The sequence below is a fragment of the Mercurialis annua genome, linkage group LG8 (assembly GCF_937616625.2).
Source record: "Mercurialis annua linkage group LG8, ddMerAnnu1.2, whole genome shotgun sequence".
Taxonomy (NCBI): domain Eukaryota; kingdom Viridiplantae; phylum Streptophyta; class Magnoliopsida; order Malpighiales; family Euphorbiaceae; genus Mercurialis; species Mercurialis annua.
Window position 1 is genome coordinate 33,387,497 of NC_065577.1, and position 15,329 is coordinate 33,402,825.

Here is a 15,329-nt window from a genome sequence, read left to right on the forward strand (position 1 = left end):
CATTTGTTCATCTTTATTTATTAACATCCAGAAAAATAATAGAAAGAATGAAAGAATAATCTTATGTATTCCATTGAATTATACAAAAACAAAAAAAATATCAAAAAATCAAGAAACAATTATATATCATTGTGTGTGAGAGATCATTAATTCAAGAAATGAAAAGAAAATAAATCTTGAAAAAATATTTTCCCACAAAAAATAAAAAAAATAGTAATAATAATAATTATAATAATAAATAAATACCCTTTTCTGTTTAGTAATGACAATCTACCAAAGCTGGGGCAGAAAAAACTAGTGATGGTTTAGGTTTTTGCTGCTGCTGCTGCTGCTGTTCTTGTTGCTGTTTTTCATGATCATCTGGTGCAGGAAGATTAAGATCCAAATCAAAAGAAATTAAATTCGATCTCGGTTTCGGATTATTAGGCTGTTGATCAGATTGTTCTACACTAGCCATTGGTGTTAAAGACAATGTTGTAGTACTGCTACTACCACCCATAGGCCCCCTGTGTCTCCTCATATGCCCCCCTAAAGCTTGCCCTGAATTAAACTCAGCTCCACAAATTGAACATTCATGAATTTTCACCTTATTATTAGTGTAAATACTACCCCTATTTGTGTTACTATTGGTGTTGGTGTTACTCAATTGAAGAGAAAGAGATGATAAATCCCTGAAATGCCCTTCTTCTTCATCAGATGATATTGCAAACTGATGCTTCTTGGTGTGGGTATATGTGTCATTGATCATAGTAGTGTTGGTGTTGTTGATTCCTTTTGGTTTCTTGTGACTTGCTCTATGACCTCCCAATGCTTGAAATGATGGGAATGTTCTATTACATGTCTTGCACTCATAGACATAGTATCCGGCTTTTCCGGACCCCGGAGAACTCGTTTCCAAGAACCTTCTACTGTTGAATTTGTTGTTGATCATCGCGTTGTTCTTCGTTGTCGGTATTGTAATGATTGGATTGTGATTGTGTTGATGGAAGTTTGACGAATCTTTTCGGGTTTGTCCTTGTGCTAGAAGGATAAGACAATTCGCGGTGTCTTGTTCTTCTTCCGTAGTACTTTCTTGAAAATCTTGAAAAACAATACTATTAGTATTCGTATAGTGATCGTCTCCTTCTCCTTCTCCATTAATATTATTTTCTTGATCGCCACTCGATGAATTCGCAGTCAAAGCGAAAGGGATGGGCGATTGTACCCTTTGGCGCTTCGTTCTCTTTCCTTTAAGCACGACGTTAGTGTTGGGGCTAGTGGCGATGGTGGTGGCGATGGGGGCGACTTCTTCGGAAGGAGCTTCCATCTTGGCTTCCCCACCTGAAAAATATGCAAGAAAAGAACTAAAGAAAGAATGTTGGTGGGGTGTAGGAGAGGAAGCAAGAAAGGGAAAAGAGTGGAATTTGTATTAAAATATAAATAGTGAATTATTTTAATTATTATATATATAAAGAAGAAATAAGAGAGAAAAGGGTATTAAAAAGGATAGGTGATAGATTTTTTTAGAGTCAATAGGGCAAATTAGTGTGTGAAATAGTCTATCTATCTAATAGAAAAGAGAGAGCACAAGTTAATTATAGCTAAATAGTTGGAAAATAGAATGAGAGAAGCACATTAAGATTAATTAAATTAATTTTATTATATATATAATGATCAAATAGAAAAATATAACACACCAAAAACAAACAAAATTATAACTAAAAATATGATAAATTTAGAGAGAAAAAAGGGTTTAGTGTTAAAAAAACAGTTGGAGTTTGTTAATTTCAAGTCCGTTTCACACTCTCTTTCTCACACTTTGCCAACGCACTAATTAATTAACCATTATCAACAAAACAAGAAATAGTAATTAATTATAATTAACAATAATTAATTAATTTAATTAAATTATCTCCATTACCATTAATGCTTATAGCAAGCTCTTTTCGATCACCCCTTTTCCTTTGCCAGTTAATCGCTTCTCCACTCATGCATGTGTGTTTACACTTCAATGTTTTAGTTGTCTTAGATACCACTAGTGCATCTTAAGCACATATTAAACCATATTATTTAATTTAATTTAATTATCACCTCATGATATTTTTTTAATTTATTGTTTCTATCTCATATCACTAATTAAGATAAATTTAGTTCCAATTTATTTACTATTTTTACTCTTTATTGCTTGTGTTGTGTTGTGTTATGTGTGTGTGTATTAGTTTAATTCCGATCAATTTATTGTTGTTTAGTGGTTTAAATAAATATTATTTCTACTCAATTGGGTGTTTTTCATTTTTATCCATATATGATACTATCTTAAATCACTATATATTTTTTAATAAGGTGAAATTTTTAAAGCATACTAATAATGCATTTTGCTAAATGCTAATAATATATTTTTATTTGATACTTTTATTATTATCCACTACTTAATTATCCCAAAAAGAAAATAGATTTATCTTGCTTGGATATGCATTAAGTAAATGGAAAGTAACACAAAGAACTTACATGTTTTAAGGCTCACTTATAATATTAAACATAATTAGGTAGCTTAGAATTCTGATTAGTACCTTTGCGATTGGAAGCTATAAATGTAAAAGTACTCCTAATTAGGAGTTTCGTATCAACAAAATTTATTGTTGATCATAAAATTAACCAGCGAAACCAAAAAATTTAAAAGAAAAAGCGAAAATAGAAATAATTAGTGATAGAAATACATGACGATGTGAGGAAATTAAAAACCAATGTCCAACAAAGTTTTACGATGACGGTTAGAAGGATAGATGCTCATTATGTTTCTTAATTTCGTAATTATCAAATTTAATCTTATACTTTATTCCAAACTTGTATAATCGGTATACACGTTATACCACGATTTTGAATCAGAAGAGAAATTTTAAGAAATGACAGATCTTTTCATTCTATCAATAATCGAACCGAATATGATCGTGATATTACTAATATTTTTGTTATTGCATTTAATGCATTTTGCATTTAATGCATTGATTTTGTCTTTTGGATTCAGTATTTTATTGTAGAAGTAAAGTTAGTATGTATGAGTAGTCACGTTATGTGCCATATTAAAAAAGGTCTTAGTGTATTATTAACGAGAGAGAAAAGATTCTGATGAATGAGAAATGAGCAAATTGATAAAAAGGCATAACTTAGGCTCAAGGATTAGTAATTAAATAAAATAAAAAGTAGCAATCTCAAACATTTAGAGTTATAAACAAAGCTTATTAAACTTTTCGTACTAAAATAAAGACGTAATGACTTAAAAACTACTGATCTTTTAATCAAGGCTTAATCACTCAAAATCCTCCATCTTTAAACGTTTTTTCAATTACACCTCGGCGTTGGAAAATTCTCTCAGAATCCTCCCATCTTTAGATTCCTTTTCAATTATACGATTAAATTGACCTCTTTTTACATGAATTTTTTTAAAAATAACCTTTATATTTAATCTATATTCTAATTAAACACTAATATTATTAATAATATAAAAAATCATTCTTTCTAAAATTATATCCAATAACTTTTTAAAATTAAAACCATAAAAATTTCTAATTTATGGTGCAATTGAAAAAAAAAATATAAAGGTGGGGGGATTTTGAGAGAATTTTCCTACGTTAAGTTGCAATTGGAATGGAATTTTAAAGGTGTGAGGGTTTTGAGAGAATTTTCCAACGTCAGGATGCAATTGAAAAAAAAATAAAAGTGAATGGCTTTTGAGTGATTAAGCCTTTAATCAATAACGGACCTACAGTATGTCCAATGGAGGCCATGGCCACCTCAAAGAGAGCATTAATTGCTATTAATCAATAACGGACCTACAGTTTGTCGCATTTGAGAAATTTTTTTGATTCATAATATTTGTCATGTTAGAATATCAAGAGAGCATTAATTGCTATTTTTCCATGTTTGCCCCTCATTAATTTATTGAAAGAATACAATAAACAAATGAAAATGATAGTCATATATATAAACAAGTTCCAATATAGGGTTAAGTTAGTAAAAATATTTATAAATTAAAACATATTAATTGTTTTTTTAATTTTTATGACAAAATTAAATGTGACAAATATTATGGACCGAAGAGAGTATACATATTTGTTTGATAATTTATGTAGTGTGAGACTTGTTAGTGGATCATAAATAAAATATTTAATTTGTAATTTCTACCAATATAAGTCCAATATAAGTATTATTGTGTGATTGGTTGAAACAGTGTCTTTTTGGATAAATTTTAGCGTCTTCGGACCTTTTTTTTAGTCATAACTATAGTATCTAGCATTTGGGATTTATTTTTAGATGTTATATTCGATTCAAACCCAATTCAATTTAATTATAAGTTTAATATATTTTACAATTAAATTAAACTAAATTAATTTATCAAGAATATTTAAATTCCAACATAACTTGTACTAAACGAGCTACAGCTCAAATGGTATAAACATTGAGCAGTAAACTGTTAGATTGTGGGTTCGTTTCCTCCCACAAGCGCCCGCCCTTCCCAAATTATCAAAAAAAAAAACAAATTAATTAATTTTTAATTCAAATAATTTTATCAATGCGAATTGAAATTTATAATTTTTACGTCGAGCTAAGTACAATATTCATATTAAAAACTATATTTGATAACTTAATAAACACATTCAATGGAGCGAATTTTAAATTATATCATGCTACTTTTTATTTTGGATTTGCCCCTCAAAATTTATATGTTTAGGTCCATTGCTTTTGGTCCCTTTACAATTCTATCCCGACGTTAAAAGATAGTCAATTTTACCCTATTTATATTTTCTCGTTTCAATTGTACCCTTAAACAATAAATTGACCTTTTTTATTTGGAATGTTTTTTTAAAAAAAATTCTTCATATATATTTTAAATAGCATTTAATGTTATAAATAACACTATTATTCCCTATAAATTCTAATTCTAGTTCAAATTATAATAATAATAAAAAGAAATTTAATTTACTATATACTAAAAAAACAAAAACAAAAACAAATTCACAAACCCTCAAGGGTTTATCTTCTCCTTCAACACCTCAAACAAAAACTCACAAACATAATCATAATCTCAGAAACACAATCACATTTTACTTACTATGGGCAGCACTACCGCTATGAGAAAAATGAGGACGAGCTTGAACTCCATCACCAACGGTGTCATATTACTGACCGGTTTTTCGTGATCCTCGGTGACTCGGAAGAGGTGGAGGAGGGTTGGGTGGTGCTGGTCCTTGGACTTTTGCTGCGAATGGAGCTCGACATCAAGGATTTGTTGGACTTGCTGATAGAAATGACACAAAAGATATCAATAGGGGAGAGGATGATTTGATGGATGATGTGCTGGAAGCTGACGATAATGGAAGAAGTGGTGGTGAAGCAGTCAAGCCAAAAGCTGGTGGCATTAGTCCGCAACTTGATAATAACGAAGATCAGTGACGGTAGAACAAAGCAAAGTGATAAAAAGGCATAATGTAGGCTCAAGATAAAACAATAACAAGTATTGTTTCAAGTATTATCCTGATATTCGTGGAGCTTCCTTTCTATCCTAGTTTTTCTAGGGTTAGGGTTTCCCTCTTCATCTCTAGAGTTTTACTATCATTTCTTTGATTTTTCTACGCCAAATCAAAGTGCGTTCCTGGTTCTCTTTACGTACTTAGCTTCTGTTATGGAGGAAGGGTTAGCTGAGGCTTGTGCCCAGTTACGTTTAACTGAGGATGAGCAAACTGCAATAACACTTGAAGACGTTATCGATGACAACGCATAGGAGAAAGCGGAGCTGAGTTTTGTTGGCAAGCTGCTAACGCAAAAGCCATACAACCTGGTTCACCTAAAGAACACGTTGCAAAGTGCATGGTGGCTTGCAAAAGGGTTTACTATTAAAGACATCGGGGATGAGCTTTTTGTCTGTAAATTCTTCTCGAAGAATGATAAGAACAAAATTCTACAGGAGGGACCATGGAATTTTGACAAACAACTAATCCTATTTGAACAATTTTTTGGTAACATGGAACCAAATAATTTGCTATTGAAACAATTTCTAGTCTAGGACACGATATATAACTTACCTATGAATTGTAAGGAAAGCTGCCCTTACCAAGATTGGATCAAAAGTTGTGAGAGTGATGGAGGTTGACAATGAGAGTGGTGATTGCAGCCGTTTTGGCAGAGTGAGGGTTAGGTTGGATGTTTCAAAGCCAATTAGTAGAGGTACTAAAGTTATCAACCCGATTGAAGAACAATGTTGAATCCCGTTTAAGTTCGAACGCCTCCAAAACTTCTGCTACTGGTAAGGTATGCTTGACCACTTGGTTGTTGATTGTGAGGAAAGCAAGAGGAGACCGAGGTGTATGACTGGCCGTATGGGCCGTGCAATTTGCGCCACTCCACGAAAACGCAGTCTGATTGGAAATAGGGTTGGTAGTTTTATAAGGCATAAAGCAACAGATGAACAGACATCTTCGGACTCCCCATCGACCTTTGGTGGGAACTCTATAGGGGCTAGGAGGTCTTTGAACCTGAGTCAGAATTAGATGAATGCTTCAACTCAGCATATGGGAGAGCAATATCGTCTTCTCCATGGAAGACTGAACACACAGATTTGAGTTAGTCTTCAAAGGGAAGACGGGGCAGTTTCAGGTCACTTTCTATAGGTCAGTTACGGGGTCGGAGTTGGACGGTTACGGGGTGGTCGGAGGCGTTTAAATGTTGGGACGAGCCCGAAAATGCAAAAACCCCGTTATTTTATGGGCGGGCTTAGACTTTCATTTTTCTAAAATTTACATGTAATCCCGGCCCGAGCCCGCCAAAAAAATAGTGTTAGCGTCGGGTTTGGATGGGAAATACAAAGCCCTAAACGGGATCGGGCCGGGCTTGGACATATAAAAAAATTAAGAAGGCCGTCACGCCTGGACCGAACCAGGCCCATGAACAGGTCTACTTCAACGCATCTCTTTTCATTTCTGTTCTTGAATTTCCTTTGAGCCATGACTGAGAATAGTTTTTCTTCTCCTCGAAGTGATTTTTCGGATGGTCTTTGTGTTCTTGTAGTTGATGATGATCCTATTTTCTTAAAAATTCTTAAAAGGATGCTCAATAAATGCTCTTATGAAGGTTTTTGTTTTTGATTCTTTGTCCTTAAAACAGCAGAGCATATAACCCATACCTTGACAATATATTGTTGTTTTTGTAAATTTAATGTCTTGTAGTAACTTTTCTAGTAAAAGTTTTACTTGAATTTCATTTCTTGTTGTTCTTGAATTTCACATTTTCAAATCAAGTAATATTTAGCCGTGTCTGTATCCAGAATATCCAATCTCACACCCGCAAATGGTTTGTCTTCTAAGTATATTATTAATTAATTTAACTAAATTTAAATCAAATTAATACATAGATAATTAATTTTTTAAATAAGAAAGATCAAATTCATTTTGCCGTTTAAATGCCTCCGACCACCACGTAACCACCCAACTCCGACCCTGAAACCGGCCCGTCTTCCCCATGGAAGACAAAGCTTTGTCTTCCTCATGGAAGACGAACCTAGTCTTAGGTTCGTCTCTTTTATTGGAAAGACGGGCTGCTACAGCTCGTCTTCTCCATGGAAGACTGAACACATATATGAGTTAGTCTTCGAATGAAAGACGGGGCGGTTTCCATGGGTTGGTTACAGGTTTGGAGTGGTGCGGTCACAGGGTGGTCGGAGGCGTTTAAATGTCGGGACGATCCCAGCTCGAGCCCGAGCCCGAGCCTGCAAGAAGCCCTATATTTTTGGGCGGTCTCAGACTTTTATTTTTATAAAATCTAAATATAAGCCCGGTCTGAGCCCGCATAAATATAGTGTTAGGGTTGGGCTTAAGTAGGAAAAGTAAATCCCGAGAAAGGCTCGGCCCGAGCTTGGGCTTCTAAAAAGTTTAAAAAGCCCGCTAGACCTGGCCTGAACCCGACCTATGAACAGGTCTACTTCAACGCATCCCTTTTCATTTATGTTCTTGAATTTCCTTTGAGCCATGATTAAGAATAGTTTTTCTTCTCCTCAAAGTGATTTTCCGGATGGTCTTCATGTTTTTGTAGTTGATGATGATTGTATTTTCTTAAAAATTCTTAAATGGATGCTCAAGAAATGCTCTTATGAAGGTTTTTATTTTTGATTCTATGTTCTTGAAACACCAGAACATATAACCCATACATTGACAATATATTGTTGTTTTTGTAAATTTAAAAACTTGTAGTAACTTTTTCTGGTAAAAGATTTCCTTAAATTTCATTTCCTGTTGTTCGTGAATTCTATATTTCTGTTCAAATGAAGTAATATTTTGCCGTGTCTGTATTCGGGATAGCCCACCTCTAACCCGCAACTGTTTAGTATTCTACGTTAATTATTATTTAATTTAACTAAATTTAAGTAAAATAAATACATACATAATTAATTCTTTAAATAAAAAAAAACGTCAAATTCATTTTGGCGTTTAAATGCCTCCAACCACCACGCAACCAACTAACTCCGACCCTGAAACTGGCATGTCTTCCCTATGGAAAACAAAGCTTTATCTTTCTCATGGAAGACGAACCTAGTCTTGGGTTCGTCTCATCTATTGGAAAGATGAGTTTCTGCAGCTCGTCTTCACCATGGGGAAGACGAACATGTGTTTGTCTTCTCCATGTAAGACTGAACACGAATTTGAGGTAGTCTTTCAAGGAAAGATGTAATACCCCAAAATGTTTAATTATTTAATTAACCACGTGTCCAGTTTGGACTCGCCGGAGTGGCGAAATCGGAAAGACTTCAGAGAAATTAAAGTAAATAAATTTCAAGTAGGTCGGTTTCGGGAAATTAATTATGCGGAAATTACGGTTATGTTTCAATTCTAAACTTAGAATTGGAATTAAAAGGAAAAAGTGTCAAGAAAAATCCAAAATAAAGTACATGGACCAAAGTGGTAATTTATCCACTTTGTGTTGAAAATGGAAACTTTTAGGTTTTGACGGGAAAGTCTTAATATCGAGATTCATATTATTTATTGGATATAAATAATACGTATAAGTCATAAAAAAAGAATTTAACGATTTAGCTATGAATTAAATCGTACAAAAGAAAAGTTTAAAGATAAATAATAACAAATAAAAAGAACAAAGACCAAAGTGAGCTTTTAACCTTAATATATAAGGTTTTGAAATATGAATCAGAGATAGCAGAAGAAGAGTCGAGAGAATTTGAGAAATATCGCCGACTACGATCGTTTCGCCGCCGTTTCGCCGTTCGACGTCCGAATCGAGTGATTTTCACGGCGATTTCTTCAGAATCGAAAGCTCTACCCGTTCTAAGCTTCGTTTTATGGTAATATTTCGAGATTTGGTGTTAAATCAGATTTTTATGGTAGTTTTCGAATAAAATGGAAATTTGTCGATTTTAGCTCGGTATTAGCGTTTTTGGAAAAGTGAAGTTACGGGTTTTGTTGGAAATAACATTTTAAAGGTATTGGGGAAGTCGTGGTGCAACGAAACGGCCCGGGAACGAGGTTTCTGAGGCTGTGCGTGGAGCTGCACTCGGTGTGCGATCGCACACCGAAGTGTGCGAACGCACACCGAAGTGTGCGAACGCACACTTGCTGTGTGCGAACGCACACTGATGTGTGCGAACGAACACTACACTGTGCGGACGCACAGTGTTCTTCTGCGCCCGCATAGTGGGTCCATAGGGACCAAAATGGGCTTTTAGCCCTAATTGAGCGGGATTTTAGTATTTTCAAATATTAGACCCTAAAAACGATGAAGAAACCCGATAATTTAAAAAGAAAAGCTTTACCTCGACGATTTCGATAATTAAAGATAACGAGAAACATTAAGGGTATTATATGTTTCTCGAATACGAGAAATAGAGTTGGATATATCGTGAATACGATAAAGGAATATCGAGTTCACGAATAACACTAAAAATGAAATATAACCCTAGAATTTAAAGTAAGACACGTGTAAAAACACGAGGTTAATATTTAACTGTTAAACGATTTGTTTGACGTGTCAGCGAGTAGTGGAGTCATTAGACGTGGATTAGCGAGGGCATACTATGAGATCGACCACATCATTACTTGGATAGCGGTCACGGTGAGCTGCACTTTACTTTCGTGTATTATATATTAAAGTTATTTTATATAGATATTTATACAGTTTATTGCATCGCATGTTATATGGTTTGATTAAATGTTAGATATTTCTATCCAGTATATATATGAGGACTAGTATGTGATCCGAAGAAACTAGCTATCTATTGGGTGTCAATAGGCTGTGTGATCACCAGTATCGAGTCAGTTTAGTGTGTTTGCATTTGAGAAATAAATTGGTATGTATGACATGATATGAATAAGAATTTCAAAGTTGGATAATGATTTGATACGAGTGAGCACTCGGTTACGGTGTAACCTGGAGTCCCCGTATCTAGTGGGTTGGACCCACCAGTGAGTTGGAGTCACAACTTGAGATGTAATGGTTGGATTGGACGATATATGATTAGTATGATTTTATTATTCGAAAGTTATGTCGCATGCTAGGATATTAGTTTCGAACGGATCAAATACTTGTTTATATGTATTTTATATTATTGTTTTCTTGAAATACGATGCTATGTTTTTATGATAATACTGTTAGTAAATGCCAACTCACTCGGTATTTCTCCAAATACTGTCCCCTCACCTTTGATGTTTTTCAGGTGCTTAGTTTGTGGACTTAGCTAGAAGCCAATTATGAAGTCCAGAAGTCAGCTGCGTATGTATAGTTTCTGACTTCTGTTGCAGTAGTGGTCCCGCATTGACAGAGTCGTAGCCTAGACAGCAGTACATTTTGAGTGTACATATTACTTGCTGTCCTATTTATATGTTTTTGATAGGCTACAGGTAGTATGTTTTGTTCACGGCACCAGATGTCAGTGATATATTTTGATACACTAACTGATGTATATAGTACCGCGAGGCCAGTTTGTATAGGATAAATATTTGGTATATATATGCTATGTATATTTGCTTCTGTTGTGTTGTGTTATTTGTTTATTATTTGCGAAAAATTAATAGTGATTTGAGGCTTGCTACAGGTTCCGGAGCTACCACTCCCGTTCCCTAGCGCCGGTTGCGGCTCAATATTTAGGGTCGTGACAGAAGACGAGGCAGTTTCAGGTCGGTTTCCATGGGTCGGTTACGGGGTCAAAGTTGGACGGTTACGGGGTGGTAGGAGGCGTTTAAATGTCGGGATGAGTCTGGCCTGAGTCCAAGCCCGCAAAAAGCCTGTTATTTTATGGGCAGGCTCAGACTTTAATTTTTGTAAAATTTTCATGTAAGCCAGGCCCGAGCCCGTAAAAATATAGTGTTAGGGCCGGGTTTGAGTAGGAAATATAAAGCCCGAGATATACTTTATTATAAAAATTGTATAACTGTTTTTAAGTGAAATGTAAGTGATAGTTTATAAAACTGAAAAACAACCTGATGTGAACCATATGTGAACCTGAAATAATACAACATATTGAATTTTTAGGTGATTTTTGGAGCTACTAATAAAAATAATAAGCAAAAGTAAAATGGAATTGTTAAGAGTGTATAGCGCAAATGCAGCGTAAGATAAAGTACCATAATTGATTAATTAAGCTTTTGTAAAAACAGTCTCCACGGTTAAAACTCAACACGTATATCATTCTTCTTCAAACAATATAAACCTCCATTCTTACACATTAAGACCTTCTCTATATAAACCAGACGCCCATTCTCACACTCTCATATCCCAATCACAACTACTTCTTGTATTCTACAAAAGATTAAAAAACAAAAACAATAATAGTTTGATAGCAAATGACTACTTTAGCTTAATTGAGATGCATAAATGTTGTTTTAATAGAAAATCTCATGTGGTAGCATATGACTATTTTAGTTTATCTAATTGGTTGGGGCATGTCCCTCCGATTATCAAATTCTATGTATTGGCTGATCAATCAGCTTTTGATTAATAGAACTTTTTATCTCAAAAAAAAAAGAAATATTTTGGTTCTTGAATTTTAAACCTGCAGATTTTCTATCTTAAGTGTGGGAGCTGAAGCAACAAGGTAGCTACACAAGACAACTATGACTCTTGAAGCTATTAGCAAGGAAATTGTTGATTTGGTACAAATCCTTTTGCAATTTATCTTTTTTCCTTGGATTAAATAAGTTTATTTTAGTATTAATTTGAAATTAGAACACAACAATCATTTCATTTCCATTTTAAAAAGAATTTTATAAATTATTTGCACAAGCTTGAATGTACCAAACTAATTTAAAGAAATGAAGCCAACCAACAGAAAAAAGGAAACTAGAGATACAAATCACCAAAAAAATTATGTAAACATGTTACAACAATAGGATGAATAACCACATTGCTGCCCAACTTTCAACATCCCTTCCAAGATTCAAAGCCTGATTGTCAATAGAGGCTATCGCAACATTGAAGGAAATTATTTAAGTTTAAGAACTGAAATGACAATTTGCTTAAAAATAAAAGGATTAATGTCATAAAAAATTATTAACTTTACATGTTTTTAAGTTTTTAATCATACATTTTAAATTTTTCCATTTTTATGCACGAACTATCACTATTTCTCAAATTCATACACGGTGCTGAGGTATCATGACTCCATTAGTGTAATTCGCTGAGGTGGAGCTCATTTTACACCAATGAGTGAGTGCCACCGATCAGCACCGTGTATGAATTTGAGAAAAAATGGTAGTTCGTGCATGAAAATGAAAAAAATTTAACTGCAAAATTCGTGATTTTTATTTACAATAACCCAAAATAAAATGAAAGGAAAAAATCAAAAGGAAAATCTGTAAATGAAAGCTAATTATTTAATTTTGAAGAAACTAACAGATTATTGAATAATTTTATTACTTTTAAATAAAAAAAACATATGGAAAACAACGCAGTTATCATTTCATGGTGATATTTAAAGATGGAAAAATGCTTAGAGGAGGAAGCCAGGTGATGCAAAGATGGAAAAAACTAACAAGTTTCACGTGCTTTTTTAAAGAAGGCCTAATCACTCAAAAACCCCTCACCTTTAAACTTTTTTTCAATTCCACCCCGACGTTGAAAATTTGTTAATTTTACCCACTTTTAAATTTTCCGTTTTCAATTGTACCCCAATATTTTAATTTTTGTTAATTTTTTTACTTAAATGATGAAATCATTCAATTAATTAAGTCTAAACATGGAATTAAATTCTTTTTTATTCAAAAAAATACAAATAAGTCCTTTATTTTTAAAAACTTACTAAAAACCATAATCAAATTAACACTAATTTAAATTCTTAATTAATTTAACTAAATTTAAATAAATTTTAAAAATATACAATCAATATATGCGAGACATGGAGAATGTTTTAAACAAATTTACAAACACAAAATACGTTAATTTAATTTTTCAGGGTACAATTGAAACACAAAAATGCAAAATAGGGTAAAATTGATAAATTTTCAACGTCAGGGTATGATTGAAAAGGGGCTAAAAGGTCGGGGTTTTTTAAGACATTAGGTCTTTAAAGAATGATTGTCCTAATTTATTATAGGTAGCAATTTGCCCCTTCAATTTGTAAGCTATGGACAATTAGTACACAAATTAATTTTGTTGGCAAATCAGTACACGAACTTGTTGATTATGGGCAATTAGCCCATTCTGGCAAATTAACTTACAATTTAAGGGGTAAATTGTCAATTTAAGAGACAATTAACTTATAAATTGAGGGGGCAAATTATTAAAATGGGGCAAATTGCCTAAAATTATAAAGTTCGTGTACTGATTTGCCCACAAAGTTAATATATGTGTTAATTGCCCATTGCTTGCAAGTTCAGGGGGCATATTGCCACTTAAGTCTTATAAAAGTTTCACAAAAGTCCTGACCTTTCAATTTTGTCGATTTTGACCAAAAACAAATTATTTGGTTTCAATTGTGGCCAACTCTCAATTTGATTTCAATTTGCGTATGTGACGCCTATGTGGCATGCCAAATATTGAAAGGTCAGAACTTTTGTGAAACCAAATAATTCATTTTTGGCCAAAATCAACAAAATTGAAAGGTCAGGACTTTTGTGAAACTAAATAATCAGTTTTTGGCCAAAATCGACAAAATTGAAAGGTCAACTTTTGTAAAACTTTTATGAAAGATTTGGCCTTTTTACAACTTTTTGGCCTTTATTAAAAAATTTACTTATTTTGAATTATGAGGGAATCGTGAAAACTTTCTCTTTTTGTTAAGAGATTATTGAAAAAAAAATTATGGGTCACTAATAAAAATAAGATCCTATTTTGAGAGATTTGTATAAAAAAAACGAGTATTTATCTCACACAATGGGTGTGCCACGTTATTTTTACAATAAGCCAATAATTATATGCGATAGAAAATCTTTATTTATTATTTATTTTTTTATTATTAAATATTTGCATATGGCTAATGTCTTATTGATTTGTTGCACGAATGACGTGGTGCAACCGTTGCGTTGTATAAATATATACCACTTAGAGTTTTACAGTAAATTTTTCTATTTTTTTCTTTTTTATTGTAATGGCTGCCATAGAGTCCCCTCGTCTACACCGCCGTTTCTAACATCACTCTTGCCTCTATTTTCGCCATCTCCACAAAGCAGCTAAAGCACATAAATTTGAACATCAATTACGACATTAATTTTCTTTTTCTTTTGCAATTTCTTAAAAAGTTATCTTTTAAATATATTATTTTTGGATTGACTATTTGTCTTTTGATTTGTTTCAACAGTTTTATTTTGGATTTGTTAGTTTACACTTCTATTTTACGTTGTTGATTTCTTATAAATTAGCTCTTTTATAATATCTTTGGGTTTGTTTATTGGCCTAATTATTTAAAAAATTCTCACCTTAAACGTTTTTTTTGTTTATACTCTAACTTTGTAAAAAAAATCATTTGTACCCAATTTTGAATTTTTAGATTTCATCTCTACCAATATAAAAACATAATTGACAATTTAATAATTAAAGAATGAAAAAATTAAAAAAAATTAAATAAAAGATTATATCATATGTCTAATTAGTATATAAACATAAATTAAAGAATTATTTTAAACTTTTTCCAAGTGAAAAGAGACAATTTTAGTACTTTTGGATAGAGATGAAACCTGAAAACCCAAAATTGGGTACAAATGACTTTTTTACAAGGTCAGGGTATAAACGAAAAAAAAAAAATTTAAGGTGGGATTTTTTTAAATAATTAAGCCTTGTTTATTCATTTATAATCTATCAATTTTAATGCTGCATGTAATATATTCCATGGAATGCATCAACAAATTTTTGTGTATTTT

The 15,329-nt window shown here is 32.8% G+C and overlaps 2 protein-coding genes across 2 annotated transcripts; one reads left to right on the plus strand and one right to left on the minus strand.

Annotated features, from left to right (window-relative positions):
• Positions 1-118: 118 nt before the first annotated feature.
• Positions 119-1,449, minus strand: LOC126659962 (zinc finger protein ZAT5). Its single transcript, XM_050353295.2, has one exon. It carries the CDS (start codon positions 1,304-1,306, stop codon positions 257-259), a length of 1,050 nt encoding a protein of 349 aa, XP_050209252.1. The 5' UTR covers positions 1,307-1,449; the 3' UTR covers positions 119-256.
• A 3,641-nt stretch (positions 1,450-5,090) lies between these two features.
• Positions 5,091-5,758, plus strand: LOC126661934 (uncharacterized). Its single transcript, XM_050355816.1, has 3 exons — positions 5,091-5,148; positions 5,198-5,426; positions 5,527-5,758. Exons 1-3 carry the CDS (start codon positions 5,091-5,093, stop codon positions 5,756-5,758), a joined length of 519 nt encoding a protein of 172 aa, XP_050211773.1.
• Positions 5,759-15,329: the final 9,571 nt, after the last annotated feature.